The sequence below is a fragment of the Enhydra lutris genome, unplaced genomic scaffold, assembly GCF_002288905.1.
Source record: "Enhydra lutris kenyoni isolate GAN:26980312 unplaced genomic scaffold, ASM228890v2 scaffoldscaffold10, whole genome shotgun sequence".
In the NCBI taxonomy this organism is placed as follows: domain Eukaryota; kingdom Metazoa; phylum Chordata; class Mammalia; order Carnivora; family Mustelidae; genus Enhydra; species Enhydra lutris.
The window spans coordinates 1,906,572-1,926,818 of record NW_019154094.1 but is presented as its reverse complement, the minus strand read 5'-3'; the positions used below and the strand labels follow the sequence as shown (position 1 = coordinate 1,926,818).

General features: G+C 54.8%; 1 protein-coding gene across 1 annotated transcript in view; it reads right to left on the bottom strand.

Annotated features, from left to right (window-relative positions):
• The window catches only part of LOC111143844 (myosin IXB), a 65,948-nt gene extending 56,761 nt beyond the window's left edge, over window positions 1-9,187 (bottom strand). Inside the window, exon 1 of the mRNA XM_022497791.1 lies at window positions 8,304-9,187. Within this exon, the coding sequence (XP_022353499.1) occupies window positions 8,304-9,143 (840 nt within the window). The 5' untranslated portion in view covers window positions 9,144-9,187. The remainder of the gene's footprint in view (window positions 1-8,303) is intronic.
• Between the last annotated feature and the right edge of the window lie 11,060 nt (window positions 9,188-20,247).

The following is a 20,247-nucleotide window of genomic DNA, read 5'->3' as shown; positions in this document are numbered from 1 at the left end:
TGGGGAGACACTTGAAGGAGACATGAGGCAAACCACAACCAACACTTGCTGTTAGGTTCTGAAAGTCACACCGGGAGGACAGGGGTGGAGGGATGACAGAATTCCAGAGCTTAGGAAGCAGCCCGAACTGCAACAGAAACCCACTTGCGTGCTCTCATGGAGGTCCCTGCAATCAGACCTGCAGGGAGCGAGCATGTGACTTCTGGGCTCTGGGGGACCTCAAGTGGGGCAACTGCATTTTTTGGTTATGGACGAGCAGCTCTTAAAATATCCCTTTTAAGATGTCACTCAAGAGCCACCTCCAAGGCCAAACCCAAGTGTATTTGGGTGGCAGCAAAGATGCGAGGTGATTTCTGGTCTTGGGGCGGGGTGGGTGGGAGGGGCTGTGACCCTTGGGAGGCTCTGGCTGAAGCAGCACTGGCCTCCTCTTTCCGGGAATGACCAAGAAAGCCAGCAGGAGACTAGACCCCTGCCTGCCAGCCGCCCTGAGTGCTGGTGATGAATATAGTTGATGCGTAAGCACAATGGTGTAATGTTACAAAAAAAAAAAATTAAAATTAAAATTAAAAAATCTGAAGTTATTTGGGCATAAAACATCTGTGCCACTGAAATCGCTCTTGGCATGCAGTCAAGCTAAAACTGACTGTCAGTGGGAGTGACTCAGCCCCACCAGGGGACACCTGGTGATGCCTGGACATGGCTCTGGTTGTCCTGACCGGAGTGGGGACTGCTCCTCGCACGTGATGGGTCGAGGCCAGGTTTGCCACTCAACGTCCTATAGCATATAGGATGGCTCTTACGATGGGGAGTGATCCGGCCCCACTTGGGTGGCCTCCATCTCTGTGTGTTTCTATCTGAAGGGTCTGAAGCCGACCCCACAGGACCCCACACAGGCATTGCTCATCCTCTTGGCCCCTATGGGCTTTGCCCTGCCCCACCCCCTTCCTGATCCAGGTTCTGGCTCTAGCTCCTACCTTCCTTCAGGCTGCTCTGCCAACCTGGACTCCCTGCTCCCACCAATGACTCCCCCAGATATCCCGGGGAGGCCATACTGGGGACAGAATCAGCCAGAGATTTGACTCCTTGCTCTGTGCACCCACCCGAGGGGGACCCGCCTGCCTCCTGGGCTCTCAGCAGCTCGGGCTCTAGCACCTTCTCTCATTCTTGCACCACCCAGTCTCCCTATAAGGCCCACTACCCCGGGACTCCACACCGGCTCTCCTTTTCCCTCCCCTGTTGATGGCTGACGCTGCTGTTCACATCGGTGACCTTCCAGCCACCCGGCCTTAAGGATGGCCCAGAACAGCTCGAGCTGGTGTGTGGTGGATGCCTTCTGGGAGCTCTAAGTCTGTCCCATTCCCCCGGCTAAGCTGCATGCCCACTGCAGCTCACCCCAACTCAGGAGTGTCTGGGGACTCCAGCCCAAGGCCCAAGGTGGCCTGAGAACCCAGACTCAGCCCTGGACTTGTCTGGTCAGCATACCTCCCTCTAGAACATTCCATGCTGCTGCCCTAGGCCCTCTCTAGCCCATGCCCCACCCCCTACCAGTAGCCAAACTTCCCCTCGACGGACCCAACGAACAAGTGTTCTTAGGACTCTCACCCCAAAACACCTCCATATCCACGTCCAGTAAACACAACCTGACTTTAGGGGCCCTCAGATCTGGGAAGGGGAGGGGTACCAGATAAAGGCTGCTGCCCCAAACACGTCTTCTGCTGCAAGGACTCTGGCTCTTCCTTGTGGGTGTGTGACACCAACCCCTTCCCTCCTTGCTCCCCATCCTGGGCCTCCTCCCTGCTGCGTGGCCCATGCCCTGAAGGGGGCCCCTGGAGGTCTGTCCTTGGCCACCTGTCCCTTTCGCAACCCTGGCTCCTCCTGGCAAGCTCGCTTCCCCCCGCGGCTAACACACAAAGGGCAGGGGGCAGCACCCAGCCAAGAGGCACCCCGGCCAGCCACCTGCTCGTGGCCCCTCTGCCCGTGGAGCCTGCTGGGTCACGCGACTGGACTACCTCTAAGGCCCAAAAGCACTGGGGGCAAGGGATCTTTGTGCTACCCGTGCTCAGGTTCCCCCCTGGATGATAGCGGTCCGCATCAGCCCCCAGAAGCAGCTCCAGGCAGACTGTGCGGCCACCTCGGACCCTGTCCAGCCAACAGCGTTCTCATCTGCCGCTGCGGGCCCTGGGTGGCTGGCCCTGTGTGCTCACTGCCCACTGCTCCTGATTGTCGGCCTCCCTCCGCCTGCTACCCTCTTAGCAGGTGCTGCAGGCACACACAGATGGGGACATGGATGGACAGAAGATGACCCAGGCGTGTCTACCGGCCCCATCCTGCCCTCGACCCACCCAGGAGGGCTCCAAATGTACAGCAGGCTGCTGGCCGGGCTTTGCTCCCCTCCTATCGGCATGGCCTGGGCAAGCACAAGCGCCTCCACTGCTCCGGTCCACCACCATCCTCCCGATCCATCCATCCTCCTGTCACTGCTCGGGGGGTGGGGCCTGGCCAGGGCAGGGAGGGGGCCAGGGCGCAGGAGGAAAGCCAAATGCAGACTCAGCCGGATGAAGGAATGCAGTCCTGGGACGACTGGTGAGAGAGGAACAAAGTGGGGCCTTAGCCCCAGGACGGAGTATTACTCAGCTATAGAAAGGAATGAAGCCCTGATTCATGCTACGGCGTGGGTGCACCGCGAGAACATCGTGCCGAGTGAGAGGAGTCAGACACAAAAGGCCACACAGTGTCGGATCCCGCTGATAGGAAGCGCCCGGAACAGGCAATTCCACGGAGAGAGCAAGTCGACTCGTGGTTGCCAGGGGCTGGGGGAGAGCGATGGGGAGTGACTGCTCGTGGTGTTTCTTTTTGGGGGGATGGGAATGTTCTACAACTAGAGAGAGCTGAGGGCTGCACAACATGATCGATGTACTGAACATGACTGAATTGTACACTTCAAATGGGTGAAGTAGGTCTCAGGAAAGCTCAACCCTAACCGCGGAGGCATACGGACTGCTGTTTCTGGAACCTCGTTTCTGGAACCTCTGTCACCCTGGCCGAGTGGCTTCCCCTGTGTGCCCCTAACACTGGGCAGAGGCTGGCCCGTCCATGCGGTTGTGGGAATGAAGGGTATGGCCTGGGCAGGCGTCCCTGAGAGCAAAGGGCACAATGGATAATGGCAAAGGGTTCTGGGTGACCTCTCTGGGTGAGCTGAACTGGTGTTAATAGATAGTCGTGGGTACAGACCCAGCAGCCCGGTGGGTGGAGGGGGGCTGGGAGTCTCCTGGGGCCACATGAGACTGGGGTTGTGGGTCCTAAAAGGGGACTGGTGCTCAGGACTGAGGTTGGTGTCGACACTAGTCCCAGGACTGGGTCCTTCAGGGCCCCTAGCGGTGAGCTGGGGGCAGCGGCAAGCTCCAGGACCCCCTGGGTCCCACATCTTGCTGTCCCAGGTCACTGGCCTCCCCCTGTGGGTGTGGCAGGTGGCTCAAGGTGTCTCAGCCTCCCACCTCTGCATGCGCCAAGTCACAGTGGCTACACGAAGGCTCAGAACCGAGCCTTTGACTGCTTGGGAAAATGGCCCAGCCAGCAAGCATCCTTGTTTCATTTCTGCTTTCGAAATTAAAACCCTGTGCACATCAGCAAATGCTGGTACAGTTCAGGAAAGAAAACACCAACCCTGAGGCCCTGAGGCCCTGATGCTGAGGTCTGCGGGCCCGGGGAGAAAAGCATGCCTGGGTACACTCTGTGGCCAGCCCTGCGGCTGAGGCCTCGGTGGCTGCGTCTAGAGTCACCAGGTTCTCTGAGGGCCCCCTGGGATGGGCAGTGGACCCCGGCGCACAGGAGGGAGGACCCCAGGTCCCTCACTGTGCTAGTGAGGCTGCCTGCTGCGCCCTCAGCATTTCTGAGAGAAAACAACAGTCCCACACAAATGTCACGTTCCTGGAGGCAGTGCAGAGGCCAGGCTGGGGGAAGGCAGAGTAGGGCCTAGTGACATCGTGTGAAACGGTGACCATAAGTGACAGTAACAGTTAACTGCAGTGGCAGGCAGATCAGTTGATTGGAACTGGCTTCCACAGTGCCCCCTTCCTGTTTTCTGGTCAGAATTGCACAGCAAAGCTGCAACCCACAGCACCAGTGGGGGGATGGGAGGCCGACACTCAAACCTCAAAACAAATCAACTTCTCCTTTCAGGGAGCTGAGAAAAAGTCCCAAATGCTACAAGAGGTGTCAATCTTGGGCCTTCTTCAGTCCTGGCCAAGGTGAGAGGAAATCTTTCATGAAGACCGTAGAGAGGTACCACGAACTCAGGCTCAGACCCCAGACGGGTTCCCACCACGATCCAGCCATGGCTGCCAGTGGTGTGGCCTGGGGAACCCAGATGGCAGTGGTTTGACTTGTGTCCCTTCCAAAGATACTCTCCCTGGAACCCATTATGAAGGAACCTTATTTGGAAATAGGGATTCTGGAGACATAACTAAAATAAGGATTTTGAGGTGATATCATCTGGATTTACAGTGGGTCCTGAATCTAATGACAAGTGTCCTTACGTGAGAAAGAAAACCAGACAGAGACACAAAGGGATGAAGACCACATGCAGGTAGAGGCAGAAGAATAGGAGAGATGATACCACAAGCTGAGCGACAAACACCAAAGGGTGTGTTGGTGGCCATCAAAAGCCAGAGAAGGGCCTCGGACAGATTCTCCTTCAGAGTCTCCAGAAGGATCCCATCACGCCCACAACTTAATTTCAGACTTCCAACCTCCAGCACTGTGACAAATCAATTCCTGTTTGTTTCAAGCACCCACCCCACCCTGTGTTGGTGGTACTTTGTGACAGTAGTCCCAGGGCATTTGCACACCAGCATGTCTTTCTCAGACCTTCATTCCTCATCTTTAAAATGGGCAGTTTTCCATCTGGAAACTGGACCCAAAGGCACAATAACAAACTATTCCTGTTATTAGAAAGTGACCCTTGGCTTAGCTCAGAATGGCTGGAACTTGTGAACAGTTTGGTCAGCGCTGGAAAGACTTGGTCTCGCGGGATCCAGAGCTGTGACTCTAAGACTGTCGTTCCCACCTGGGGAATAATCTGTCCCCAGCGGACACCGCGTGATGTCTGGGGACATTCTCAGTTGTCACATCGGCAGTGGGGGAGGGGTAGGTTGCATTGCTGGCATCTGTTGGGTGGAGGCCAGGAGTATGGCTCAACGTCCTGCCATGCAGAGGACCGCCCCGCCAGGGAACGGCCGGCCACAGACGTCAGCGGTGCTCTGGCTGAGAAGCCCAGCTCCAAACTAAAACAATCTTCTCCCTTTCCAAACGGTCGCCCCAGGAAGCACGTTTATGGCCATGACGTGGATTTGGCTCCAGTCTGTTTTGGAAGCCAGCGTGGGCACCGCCCTCTAGCAGCTCCTACCCTAACCGCTTGGGAAATTTTGGCCTCCCCGGCTCACGCTGCGGAGGCCAGAGGGAGGCAGCCGGGCGGGGTTGGGGGGCATCTGACTCACGAGGTGCAGACACTAGGCAAGAAGGGTGACTAATGGCCCTCCAAGAATGTGCCAGAATCCCGTGGGGCAACTTCAGGGGAGGAGCTCCCAGGACGACTACTGATCAGGGGCGGCCCTCAGGGAAGGAGGCATCGGGGTGGCTCCTAGCTCTCGCTCACCCCACAGGGGCTTGCTGTGGGCGGACTTGTCACCAACGATGTCCATGTCTGGACCCCTCTGAATGGAGCCTTATTTGGAAATGGGGTCTTTGCTGATGTAACTAGTTAGGATGAGGTCATTCTGGGTTAGGGCGGGCCCTAAATCCAATGCCTGACGTCACTGTCAGAGGAGGCCACATGGCCAGAGGCTGCGATGGGGGGCGGAGCGGTGGGGCCAAGAGCCAAGGAACGTTAGAGCCTCTAGAAGTGGGAAAAGGCGACAGGCAGGACACTCCCTTGAACCCATCTCTGGGAGAGAAGAGGTTTCTGTTGTTTGAAGCCACCCAGTTTGTGACCATTTGTTACGGGAGCCATCGGATCTCAGCCCGCCACCCTGCAAAGTCCTCGGCCAGGAAAGGAAACGGCACCACAGGGCCAAACCTGTCTCTTCACCGTGCTGTGTTGAGGCCTCTGGGCTCAGAGTCCACATGGAGCAGGGACAGAGCCACTCGCCTGCCCGGTTTGGTGAGGGGTAAATGGTCCCCTTGGCGGAACACCTGATTTGGTAAATGCCAGATCCGCCCTCTTGTGCCCGCACTGCTGACGTCACTGATGGCCTGCTCCATTTCATCTCTGACCTGCCGGGGCCCCTGCCTGGTGCTGAGGCCAAGTTCTGGAGTAGGGATGGAGTCAGGTCACCCTACACACCTTGCATAGCTCCCACGTCACACACATCCCGTAGCTCACAAGGTCCCAAACGATCTGCCCATCACCTCCCTATCACCTCCCTGTCCCCACTGCCTCCTGCTTTGCCCCTTGCTTACTCTGCGCTGGCCCCATCTTGTGCCCTGCAGGCCCCCTGCCTTTTTCTAGCACTCGAGGCACAGTCTGGCCTCCCAGCCTTTGCATGGGCTCACAAGACCTCCTTCTGGGCCCAGCTCGCCCAGAGTCACCTCTCTCCTCCCTTACGCCTTCCTCCTTGGGCATGCCTTCTGTTCTCATCGGTACCTGGCTGGCATATGAGGCCCGCTGCTTATTTTGCGGCCTGCCTCCTCATTACTAGGGTGACCCTTTGTGTAGGTTTGGGCCAGCACATAGCCCGGGGCCTAGAACGGTGCCTGGTACACAGCAGACATGCTCACAGAGTAATCTGCAGAAGACACAGATGATCAAAACAAAGGAGGCAAGACACGCGGGGTACACAGCATTAAAGAGAAAAACACACTTTGTGGCTGATCACTCTGTAGTTTTTAAAACATTTGCATGAAAAAACGACGGTACGTATATACAGAAGAAACCGGCTGGCTATACATGTTGGCCCAGGGTCAGACTGCACAACCCCAACTCATTTCTTGCTGATGATCTCAGCGATCATCCGAGAGGAAGAAGAACTGAAATGTACTCAGCAGGCAAAGCCCAGACAGCCTTTCGGTGAATCTGCAGAGCAGCAAGGTGGCTGTGTCAGCCTTTGACTTAGGAGGCTGGGGGGATCAGCCAGAGGTCAGAGGCCAACACTTTGGGATGGGTAGGTCCCCCACCACTCCCCCCGCGAAAGGACGGTCTAGGGTCCTGTGGAGGGACAGCCTACAGCACACCCAGATGATGTGGCATTACTCAGCGATACAAAGACGTGCGCTCTCGGGCCACTAAGGAACCTTGAATGTCTGTTACTAACGGCAAGAAGCTGGTCTGAAGAGGCTACGGCCGGGATGAATCCAACTCTGTGGCATTTGGGAAAAGGCAAGAGACGGATGCATCTGGTCGCAAGACCCCAAGAGTGAGGGATGCTGTGTGGTCACTGCCACCGCCCCTGCGTCCAGAAGGCTCAGCCACAGTGTTGCCCGTGGCTTGAGTCTGGCCAATGGGGACACTGGACGGAGGGTCTAGTGACGGAGGGCGCTTCCTCCCCCACTGCCTTTATGGTGATGCCAGGAGGCCCCCTCCCTCGGCGTCACTGTCCCCTGGCCCCCAGGCCTGCGTCCTGCCTTGCTGGCTGCCTTGTGTACCAGGGGCTCCATCACCGACTATACCTAGCTGTGAATCACTCAGTTTGGACACATCACCCTTTTCTTTCTGGGAGCGGGAGTATAGACCGCTATCCCGTAGGCATCAATCATGTATTAATCGGGGCCTCCCCCCCTACATTCTGATGCTTTGGATCAGGGGACCTGGCTGACCTTGAAAAAGGACTGCCCCTCCCAGGGCTAGCTAACCACTGTGTGCTCTGCATCTGCAAACAAGCCATTCCGGAGCCCACCCCCCACCGCCACGTCTGTTCTCAGGTTGTGGCACTTTGGGCCACTAGCTCCTACCCTGATCACCCCAGGACCAGGTCCCAGACTACCAGGATAGCCCCCATTTCTCAGATCCCTAGAATTATTCAACCGAGCCAATCCTAAGCCTGCTGACCCCGGCTGACCTGTTCCTTCCCATGAAAACCACAGCGGAGACTCTGCCCACATTTCCCCTAGCCCAGCTGGCACCCCACTGGCCCTGGTGCTCCCGACATGGCTTGCTGAGTGCCCCCCGTGCCTCCCAGTTTCTAGGAAACCGAAAGTGAGCGTAACCAACGATCTGCCCGAGGGTGGTGGTCTCACTGGACCAGAAGAAGAACAAAACCCAGGCTTTCTAAGGCAGACGCCCGACCCCTCCCCCCAACAGCCCGGCTCACCTCCAGCACGGGGCCGGCGCCCAGGATGGTCCTCTCGACACCGCTGGCGTAGCCCTTTTGGCTCAGCGCGGTGAGGCAGTGGATCAGGAAGTTGGTGCTCTGTGTCTTGCCCGAGCCGCTCTCGCCCGAGATCACGATGCACTGGTTGACCTGCTTCCGGAGCATGGCATAGTAGGCCACGTCGGCCAGCGCGAACACGTGCGGTTCCAGCTTGCCCAGCTGCTGGTTCTCGTACATCTTCACGTACTTGGGGTTGTAGATGGGGAGAAACTTGAAGGGGTTCACGGCCACCAGGATGCTGCCCGCGTAAGTGTAGATCTTCTGCTGCAGGAAGCGGTGCCTGAGGTTCTTCAGGAGGTTCTCCTCCGTCAGCTCGGGGAGGTTGCACAGATCGTCAAAGTCTGCCCGCTGTCGGGGCAGGAGGCCGCGCTCCACCAGGCGCCGGGTGGCTGTGGCCTGGGCCACCAGCTGCATGTGCACGTACTTGATGGTGCCGTCCGCGTTGCGCTCCTGCAGCAGGAAGTAGTAGCCGTCCTCCTGCGGGTGCTCGTCCTGGGCCCGCCGGGGCCACAGCAGCACACGGTGCACGGGCGAGTCGTTGGCATCCAGCACCCACTCCTCCCCACCTGTCTCCTTCACCTCCACCAGCACGTAGCACTTGGTGCCGTCCAGCTGCAGGATGGCGACGGCATCCTGGATGACGTCGGAAGTGGTGCTGTCCTTGGTGGCGGTCACGCGGCACGAGGCCCGGCTCTCGCTGGTGGCCAGCTGCGGGTAGATGCGTAGGTGGTAGGCCGCCTGCCCCGCGCGGCCGGAGCTGCCTGCCTCGTTCACACTCATCCTGCTGGCGGCCTGGCCTCAGCATGCCTCCCAGGCTCGGGGCGCGCGTCCTGGAGCTGGAAGGGAGGGGGTGGCATGGTCAGAGTGGTGGTGGAGTGGGGTTGTGGGGGGAAATGGCACTGACACCCAACCCTTGCCCCTGATAGGACTCTGTCCAAAAGCAAAAAGAGCACAAGAGCCTCTGTCTGTCCCTAAATGTGACCCAACCTAAGGTTTGTGACCCTTGGACAGTGACATCATGACACTTCCCGCACCGCTCTCCGCAAAAGACCAGACTCATCCCCTGGAGTTTGCTCCATCCCAACCCCTGTTTTTGCCCTCCCTCCCCCTAGGGTCAGCCTCTTAGATTTTCAAGTCTAATAGCCATGACCACCTCTTGGTCAAGCCCTTCCCAGCCCACATCCTTCCTGGTCTCTTCTCTCTGACAAAATCTCCCCCAGCAGCTTCCCAAGCTCCCCCGTGGGCCTTGATTTTGTCCCCAACACACATACGGGGCAGCAGGAGGCATGCTGGGTTGAGCAAGACTGAACCTGCCCCGAAATTCAGGGATTCTGAAACTCCATGGGCTGGGGGGGGATTCATCAGGGAGAGCCCCCAAAAACTGGTTTGAGAGAACTGCTCAGAGTGCATTTGCTTCTAGAACCCATGCTCTCATTCTAATCGTGACAAGACCATCAGACAGACCCACATCAAGGGCATCCTGCTGGATACCGGGCCAGTCTTCCCCAAGACTGCCAAGGTCTTAAGCAACACAGAAAGACTGAGAAAGCGTCCAGACAGGAGGAGACTGGAGAGGCGTGACAATTTAATCCAATGGGGTTCCCTGGATGGGGTCCTCGACCAGAAAGAGGACATGAATGGGAAGAACGGGTGACAGCCACATAACATCAGGGGGCTGGTGAAGAGCAGCGAACCAATGTCCCTCTCTTAGTCAGACAAATATGCCCTGATCGTGTAAGGTGTTTCTAAGATCATCTAAGATTTGGGGAAGCTAGGGGAGGGGTACAGGGGACTCTGTGTAGTCTTTACAACTTTTTGTGGATCTAAAATGACTTGACATAAAACGTTTATTTAAAAAAAATGCATTTGCAGGTGCCTGGGTGGCTCAGTTGGTTGGGCAACTGCCTTCGGCTCAGGTCATATTCCCGGAGTCCCAGGATCGAGTCCCACCTCGGGCTCCCAGCCTTATCTAAGGGGAGTCTGTTTTGCCCTCTGACCTCTCCCCTCTCATGCTTTCTCTCACTGTCTCTCTCTCAAATAAATAAATAAAATATTAAAAAAAATGTATTTGCTTCTTAAGACATTGTAGGAAAAAGAAAATGCAGCCAATGTTTCCAACAGTCCATTTTGTGTTTTGGAGTCAGAGACACAAATGCAGTGTGGGTCCCGTGTGGGCTCAGTGTGGGCCACCTAAGGCGCAGCTGAGGATACAAAGATGAACCAGACCTTGGTTCAAAGCCCAGCGGAAGCGGCTGGTATGCAAATGTGAGAGTGTGTCAACCACGCAAACGAGAAGTTACAACCCTTGAGAGCCAGAGAAGGCCTTAGGAGAGTGGCAACATCTAAGAGGGGTTCTGAAGGATGAAGAGGAGTTCGTTCAACAGGGAGATGAAAGGAGGGAAGAGGGTACGGAAGGCCCACTCCTTGCTTTTGTGAATATTTTTATTGGAAATGTAGTCCATTCATTTACATATCATCTCTGGTTGCCTTTATTTTAACAGCAGGGCTAAATAGTTTTGACAAGGCTGTGTAAGCTTAAGGCCTTGAAAGCCAAATGTACCTATTTTCCAGTCCTTTACAGAAAAAGTTTGCTAGAGGGGGAAAAAAAGAAGTTTGCGGCCTTGGACCCTCGACAGAAGCATGACTCAGCAGAGGAGCGTGAGGGGCGACTGGAGGCCGAGATGCTTCGGATTCTGGGAAACCAAGTCCCGCAGCGGTGTTTGGAGGGTGGGGGAGGGGGAGGCTGAACAAAACTACCCATAATGAAGCTGTTGTGAGAGCCCGTGGCCGGCTGTAGGCAGCGGCAACAGGCTAGAAGGTTGGGGGAGGTGGGAATATTTATTTTTTTATTTTTTTGAATATTTACTTTTTAAAATTTTTTCCTAAATTAAGAAATTTTGAGGTGTTTTCTTCCAGTTTAACAGATGTTACATACCTGTTAACAAAACTCGAATTGTTCTCTCTGTGATGCATTGGTACACAACCATGTCATAAAACATATACCGAAACGTATTTTTAAAGCCTTCCTCGCCTGTCACTGTACAAGCAAATCGTGGGGCATGGGATCCTTCCGCTACCAGCGGGCAGCTGGTTTTGATTTCTCAGGCACGCATCCTTACGCACACCTCTGAGCATTTCCTTGGGGATGTTGCATTTAAACCAGATTAGCAGATCGGCAGATACAAACGTTGCTAAATGCCTTCGAACAGACACAGGATAAGGTAGACATGCTATATTAGATTACTTAGATTACGCGGTTCATCTACTTTGGATCTAACTTAGGCAATTTCTTTAGAAGTTGGTTATACAACTAGATGTGACCCAGCAGTTCCTCTCCTAGGAGTTACTCAAGAGAAATGAAGACGATGTCCCTACAGGGACTGTACACAAATGGTATTTGTGGCATTGTTTCTAAGAGCTCCACACCGGAAACAACTCAAATGGGTATTGGCCCACGAATGGAGGAACGCACCAGCCACACAATGGGACAATACTCAGGTAGGAGAAGGGACCAACCTCTGATCCTTGCCACAGCACGGAACCACACGGAACAACTTCAGAATCTGCGTGCTAAGTGGAAAAAGTATGACAAAAAAACAAAAACAAAATGTACAGACCCAACAATTCTGCTCCTAGGTATACACCTAAGAGAACTGAAAATAGGTGTTCAAAGAAATCCTTGCACATGCGTGTTCATAGCAGCACAATTCACGACAGCCAAAAAGGTGGAAACAACCCAAGTGTCTACCAGCTGATGAACGAACAGACCCTGGTCCCTCCACATAAAGGAATATTACGCAGCCATAAAAAGGAACGCAATCCCGATACCCACTACCATTTGGACGGACCTCGAAAACATCGTGTTGAGTGAAAGCAGCCAGACACAAAAGGCCACATAGTGTAGGATCCCATTTAAACAAAACGTTCAGAATAGGCAAATCCATTTGGACAGAAAGCAGATGGGTGGTTGCCAGGGGCTGGAGGGGGGAGGTGGAGGGAATAGGAAGTGACCGCTAATGGGGACAGGGGTTCCTTGTAGGGGATAAAATTTTTCTGGACCTAGACAACGGAGGTTGCACAACACCAACAACGTACAAAACACCACTGAATCGAACACTTTAAAATGATGAATCCTATGCTATGTGAAATTCACCTCAGGAAGTTTCTTTTCAAGTTGATTTATTTTTAAGTAACGTCTGCGCCCAACGTGGGACCCCAACTCGCCACCCTGAGATCCAGAGTCATGCTCTTCCGACTGAGCCAGCCAGGCAGCCTCAACCTCAATAAAGTTTTAAAAGTATGATTCCATGTATGTAGAATTCTAGAAAATGCAGGGTAGAGACAGAAAGTCGATCAGTGGCTGCTTGGGGGCGGGGCAGGCTGGGATGACAAAGGAGCCCAGAGAGACTTGTTGGGTGACGAATGCCTTCACCATCTCGGGTGCGGCGGTGGGCTCACGAGTGTTTGCACGCACCATGATTCGCCAAATTGCACACTTTAAAGAAGTACAGTTAGTTTACAGCGTATCAGTTACGGTTAAGAAAGCTCTTTTTAGGGATGCCTGGGTGGCTCAGTTGGTTAAGCGGCTGCCTTCGGCTCAGGTCATGATCCCAGCATCCTGGGATTGAGTCCCACATCGGGCTCCTTGCTCAGCAGGGAGTCTGCTTCTCCCTCTGCCTCTGCCTGCCACTCTTAGTCTGCCTGTGCTCACTCTCTCTGACAAATAAATAAATAAAATCTTAAAAAAAAAAAAAAAAACCTCTTCTTAAAAATTACGGGGATTATGGAAGAACCCAGTCCCCCAGGGGAGCCTCTTTTAAAAACTTCTTGCTCTCTTTCCAAAATGCCCAATCCCTGAGCCCCGTCAATGAGCTCTTGGGATGCCGCGGCGCGGAGACTGCCACGAACCCGTGTCAGGTGTTCAAAGGTGACTGGCAGGAGCTGCCAGCCCGGCTGTCCCCTGACCTAACTAGTGCTGATCACAGAACCTTCTCGGGCAGCAATGCACAGCTGTGGAAGGCGGACAGTAGATGCTGCTTCCAAGCCAGGTGAGAAATGCAGGGGCCCGAACTGTGGACATGCACCTTCACCACATAGGAAGTGACCGCTAATGGGGACAGGGGTTCCTTGTAGGGGATAAAATTTTTCTGGACCTAGACAACGGAGGTTGCGCAACACCAACAACATACAAAACACCACTGAATCGAACACTTTAAAATGATGAATCCTATGCTATGTGAAATTCACCTCAGGAAGTTTCTTTTCAAGTTGATTTATTTTTAAGTAACGTCTGCGCCCAACGTGGGACCCCAACTCGCCACCCTGAGATCCAGAGTCATGCTCTTCCGACTGAGCCAGCCAGGCAGCCTCAACCTCAATAAAGTTTTAAAAGTACGTGCTCACGAACACATGACTTGTGCAGATGCAGACACACATGGACATGTATGCCCTTTTGCGCGGATACACCCAAACTTGTGCGCACACACACCAAAGCCCAGACGGGTGCACGCGCATGCGGCTTCCTGTGAGCACACCCACATGCGTGCATGCGGGTACACACAGGGACATGCATGCACACACATACATGTGCACAGAGCCCGGGCTGCAGGCATAGCCGGCTCCGTCTGTGACTTGCACTTGTGGAGACATGGCTGATGGGCACCACAGCTGCTGGAGGCCACATCTGGCTCACTGACTCCGGGCTCTAGGCTGTTGGGAATGCGGGTAGTGGGAGGGTCGCACAGATGTGCCTGTTTGACTGGCCTGAGTGAGGAGCTATCAGAGCCCCCGATCCAATCTTGTTCCTGCTCCAGAGACCTCTCCCACCTGCCTCGGGGAGGGCCTGGTCAAGTTCGACGTGGCCAGCTAGATTCAGCCCCAGCCCCGTCCTCCAGGATCAGTCAGTCATCAGATTCCCCTCGGAGCCCCACAGGGGATGTTTGCGGCTCTGGGCCCCTTGGTGTAGGGAGCAGAAGACAGCCCCGTGCTCAGAGACTGGGGGCCAGGCAGGCAGTCACAGGACCAGCTGGTGCCTGCCCCAACCCCCAGGCCAGGAAGAAGAAGATAAGACCTGCTTAGGGGGGATGATGACTACCAGGACTGCAAGGAGGGCTATAACCGAAGAGTAGGAGTCCCCACAGGGCCCACCATGTCTATCACGTCTGTATCCTGGGAAATTCCTCTGCCTCAGACCTGTCTTGGGGCCCTCCCCATCCAGCCTGGCCTCATGGGGGCCCTTCTCCCCAGGGAGCCCACACTCTCCTTTCCCCTCTTCCGGAATGGTTCATCTGAAGGATGATCCTCCCCCTTGAAACAGTTCCTGTGCCTTAAAATCAGAGACACTAATAAACCCTCTTCCCTGCTCAGGGTAAAGCCTGGTTCCCTCCTCCCTTCCACATGACTTGCAGCCAGTCCTTCCCACCCCCTCCTGTCCCTCAACCCAGCATTCCCTCCTGCTACAAATACCACTGTGCCTCTCCCCAAAGATGCCACCATGTTCCTACCAGTCACAACTGCCAGCCACCGGCCTCTTCTGGTTCTGCTCCAGGGCAGGGCCCCCCCCCCCCCCCAAACAACCCAGACTCCGTCCCTGGGGCCTATCCACTCTGCTGCACACTCCCCGGGGCCACGCTCCACTTCCAGCCTGCCATGGGCCACCTCTCCCACCCCTAAACACCCAGAAAGCTTGTTCCCTGCTCCCCTCCCACATCCTCCCTGACCACATCCTGACTACTGTCACCATGTCCCCAGAGCTTCTCCCCAGCCTATCAGGAGGGCCCCTAGGTAGAACATCCTGCCTCTATCCTCTGGGCTGCTGCAGGGGAGCCCCTGGAGACATGGGTCTAGATGTGCCCGGTCTGGCACAGAGCCCCTTTCTACCCAACCAGGCCCAGGCTCAAAGATCAGACCCTGCAGGCTTCTCCAGGCCCACCAGGGAGAAGCTGTCCAAAGCCCCTGACCCACAGCAGAAAGGCTGGTTCTCCTCACCTGGGCTGTGTCCCAATAAGATACCCCCCAGGCCTTCACCACAGGCCTGGAGGGCTGCTCACCCCTCCACTCCCAGGTCCCCTGCCCTCCCTTTCCCTCATCCACACCTCAGATGGGGGGCCCCACCCCACCTGGCTGCCTCCCCTGAGTGCTACTCCTGTCCCCTCAGGTCAGAATGCCCTCCGAGCCCCACGCCCCCAACAGTCCCAGGACAACTCTGCTCTCAATGCAAAATCTTAGGGCTCACTGTGTCGCTGACAGCGGAAGCACAGAGTTCCCTCGCTCCGTAGGTGGCATCATTTCCCCTACAACACTGGGCTGATCTGATCCCCTATGCATTTTTACCGAGACCCCCCCCCCCATCACAATCCATTCTGCCAAAGTGACTTCCCAAGAGACCCACCCAAGGAGAGGTCTGCCCGGAGTGTTATGAGCATGCCTGCCTCCTAGCTTCCTCTCTGGCCCCAAGTGTTAATATTTTCTCAACCCCCAGCCATCCGTGGGCACAAAAGAGCATCCTGTCATTGACGTTCCTTCGACTGTCAGGTGGGGCTTTTAAAAAAAAAATTGTGTGCGCTGAGCAACTATTTTTTTCTGTTTCTGTTAAGTTGTTCGTGTCCTTTGCCCACTTTTCCCTGCTAACTGTTTTGGAACAGCTCTTTGTATAGGAAGGGTATTAATGGTTTGCCAGGGTCAAGGGCGATTTGCTTTTACTTAGGGTATTTTTGGATACAAATAAGGATTTTCCAGGCAGTCAGATCTGTGGGTGATTTCTTTCATGTCTGCTGCCTCCTCCTCTCTCAGGTGATTAACACAGAACTAATATTTTTGGTTCACATCCTCCTCCTTCCCTGGATTTATTCTTTACATTTAGGCTCTGATCCAACTGGAAAGTATTCTGGTGGTGTAGGAATTTCCTGGGGCCGCTGCAATTAAGTACTACAAATTAGGTGGCTTACTACAACAGAAATTTCTTGTCTCACATTTCTGGAGGAGTCCAAAATCAAGGTGTTGGCAGGCAGGGCTGGCACCTTCTGGAGGCTCGGAGGGAGAATCCGTCCCATGCTTCCCCTAGCTTCTAGTAGCTGCTGGCAACCCTCAGCGGTTCCCTGGCTTATAAATGTATCATTCTGACCTCTTCATCCATCATCACGTGGTGCCTTTTGTTTCTATGTCTTTTTTATTTAAATAGCTCATTTATTTGTTTGAGAGAGAGAGTGAGAAGAGAGAGAGAGTGCGAGCACGTAAGCAGGGGGGAGGGAGAGGGGGAAACAGATTCCCCGCTGAGCAGGGAGCCCAATGCAGGACTCGATCCCAGGACCCTGGGATCATGACCTGAGCCAAAGGCAGACGCTTAACCGACTGAGCTGCCCAGGCGCCCTCGTGTCTTCTCTTCTCATAGAGACACCACCTACTAGATTCAGGATGAGTTCATCTTGAGACCTTTCACTTATCATACCCGCGAAGATCTTATTTCTCATCAAGGTCACATTCTGAGGTTCCAGGTACACATGAATTTGGGGGAGACAGGAGTCAACCCAGGATCGTGTGGGAGGTGAAACGGGGATCCAAGTGATCTCCTTCAATAAAGAATCCTCTCCCCCGATCAGGGAGCTTCCTCAGTTTGTTAAATACAGTATATTAAGTTATTTTACACATGGGGGTCTGCTTCTGGGCTGCTGATGCCTGCACGGTGCCATGATGTTTTGATTATCACAGCTTCAGGGGACATTCTTAAACAATGACATCTCTCTTGGAGGGACTACGCTGTTTTCTCTGGTTTCCAAGCCCCGCCTTCCATCACTGAGTCTCAACGGAGCCTGAGACCTGGAAGTGAGTCATGCTGTGGCTTCAAGGTCCTGGTCACAAGTGGATGTGAAACCTGTGCCCCAAGAATCCCCAGACTGTGCCCAGAACGAAAGGAAGGAGGTCTGGAACTGGGGGTGGCAGGTCCCTGGACTGAGGGGGACAGGGGGATGGGATGTGGGGGCATGGGGGCAGCTTGGCCAAGTGGTGACCACAGGCTGTAGCCGTACTGGGGGCAGCGGGTCCTGAAAACCCACGTCTTCATCTTTCCTCTGAACCATAACACCATTCCACCTTTCAGCTGATGCTCACCAAAGCACTCATGGTGTGTGAAGGGGAAGCAAAACCCATCTCCAGATGGATGGGACCAGTCTACCCAGACCTGCATGGGTGACCTGTGTCCTCGTTACCCAACAGAGGCCAGGCTGGCAGACTATAAAGCTGCCCATGGAAAGAGCCAAGAGGCGGAAACAAAATGTCTGTCAGAGGATGAGTGGATAAATCAAATGTGGCCTAGACAGTGGGATATTACTCAGCTGTAAAAAAGGAACGAAGCCCCGACTAAGACAAGCTTGGCCATGGGTGGACCTTGAAAACATGGGGCTGAGTGAGAGAAGCCAGATGCAGAACGCCCCATCATGTAGGACTCCATTTACGAGAAACATCCAGAACAGGCAAATGCAAAGAGACAGAAAGCAGATGAGAGGTTGCCGGGGGCTGGGGGAGGGAAGGGAGTGACCGCTCATGGGGACAGAGTTTCCTTTTGAGGGAAAGGAACTGTTTCACATCTAGACAGAGGCAGGGGTTGCACTCCATCGAGTGCGAATCCATTCGATGTTACTAATGCTAATTACATGTGCATTTTACCACAGCCAGAGAAATTCCTGCTGAAAAACCTAACCCTGGAAAAGTAAAAGGCTTTGCAAACACCACACTTGCATACTTTCTGCCCTATGAAAAATTCAGGGCCTTTCTCTTACGTGTTCTTGGAGAAGGGAAAGGCAGGCAAAGCTGGTGGGGGTTGTGCGGTGCGAGGGAACGACACAACCAAAAATTAGGCCCTGGGGGTGAGTGGGCAGGCGTGAACGAGCCGCTCTTGAGGGGCCTGGCTGGGGCTCGGTGCTCAAACACATGCAAGGTTCTGCCTGTCGGCCTGGCGAATAATTCGGAATTTACTGGAAAATAAGGCGGATGGGGGCCTCCAGAAAGTGTAGTGTAGCTGCTTGGTTTATATAAGGCCATAATTTGAAGCCACATGTTTATCAGATGAAATCATTCTCAAGCTAAAAGGAGAAGGCCAGCATTATAGCAGAATCGTGTAGGAAGCACTTAGAATTCTGCGCGTTTCTACTTTCCAGTGCACACTTCCTTCAGTTTGGGGAAACTTTTGGAGAAGAAACAATTGTGTGAGATGCACGATGGTAAAGACGGACGCGCTGAGGAACAGCCACCCACTCCGGTGTCGGACTCACGCACTCCTTCTCAGGGGCGGCAGCTCAGAGCTGGAGGGCAACGGGAGGTCTACACTGGGGTGTTGTGGCCACAAGCCGAGAAACGCCTGGAGCCTCCAGCAGCTGGAGGAAGCAAGGAAGGATCCCCTCCCACCCCTGGCCCTACCTCTGGATCCTATAGAGGGAGCAGGTCCGCACTGATGCTTCGATTCTGGACTTCTGGCCTCCAGAACTTTGAGAGAATCACTTTCTATTGTTTAAACCACTGGGTTTGCGGCCCCGACTTGAGGCAGCCCCAGGACACGGATCCAAGTGTCCAGAGCAGAAGGTACCAGATGTTCTGAGCAAAGCTCTCATCGGGAAGGACCACTGTCTTTCTTCTGCTTTAGTCTGCGTATCCCGGAGAAGCCCATCCCACACCCTTGGGGGACATGACAGTCCCTTGCTTCCCTAAATCCTCCCCTCCAAACCTTCCAGTTTTGCCCAACAGGTCTAGGCCCTGGAGACAGCCCCTCCCTCAGGCGGGTGCTGGGGGCGGCATGTTCCATTCAGACAGCTTTCTCCCTGGGGTCTGTGACTACCTCCCGGGCCCCCTCTGAAACGGAACAGGCTATCATCTTTCATACATTTCATATCATTCTTTCAATGAATGTTGCTCCAGTGCAGGCCCTGTGCTCGGCCTGGGGATGTGAATACGTGGAAGTGAAGGAGGCCAAAGGGGCCTGGCTTTTGGGGAACTTGACGACAAACCAACCCATGAGCAGAGGGGCACTTGCAATGGTGAGAGCACTGGGGTAAAGGAAAAATCTGGTGTAGCATTCGACCAGTGATTATCGCCCCAGGGCAAGTCTGTGCTGCCCCAGCGGACACCTGCCTCTGGCTAGAGGCTGGAGACATTCTGGTTGTCGCTGTTGGGGGAGTAGGGAGGTGCTGCTGGAGGGAGGAGGCCGGGGACGCTGCTCTATACCCTACAGCATACAGGATGGCCCCCACCAAACAAAAGCCCCCCCCGCCAAGACATGAGGAGCGCCGCCATGGAGATGGAAACTGACCAGGGCAGGGTGGGCATTCTGGACGAACCAGGAGGCAAGGAAGCGCCCAGAGAGGACAGTTGCTGAGGCCAGTGCAACTGAGAAGGGGCAAATGGACTGAGCTCTTGGGGAGGGCGGCTGAGCCCAGGGCGGCGAGCGCCAAGGGCAGGGGCAGCTGGAGCTGGCCTCAGAACAAGGGGACCAGTGTGGCCAGGAGGGCCGAGGCTGGAGGGGGAGGGCCCGAGGTCAGGAAGGTCAGATCCCACAGGGCCTTGTGAACGTGCGACAGTTTCAATTTTTTTTTTTTTTTTTTTTAAGAGTTTCAATTTTCAGGCAAGTCTGATGGGAGCCTGGCTGGCTGGAGGCATCGAGAACTGGGACGAGAGTGACATCTGGAAGGGGTCAACCAGGCTGTATGGGGCAGGTGGGCCATGGGGGGGGGGGAACTGTTGGTCCCCAACTCTAGCAGGGGCCTGGGACAGGGAGGGAGAGGATTGATGGTGGCCAGGCCAGTGGGACACAGGATGGCTCTGGTTACACGAGGAAGGCAGATTTGCAAAGTCTTGTGGGACTCATGCCTCAGGTCCTTCCCTGGGGACCAGTGGGCTC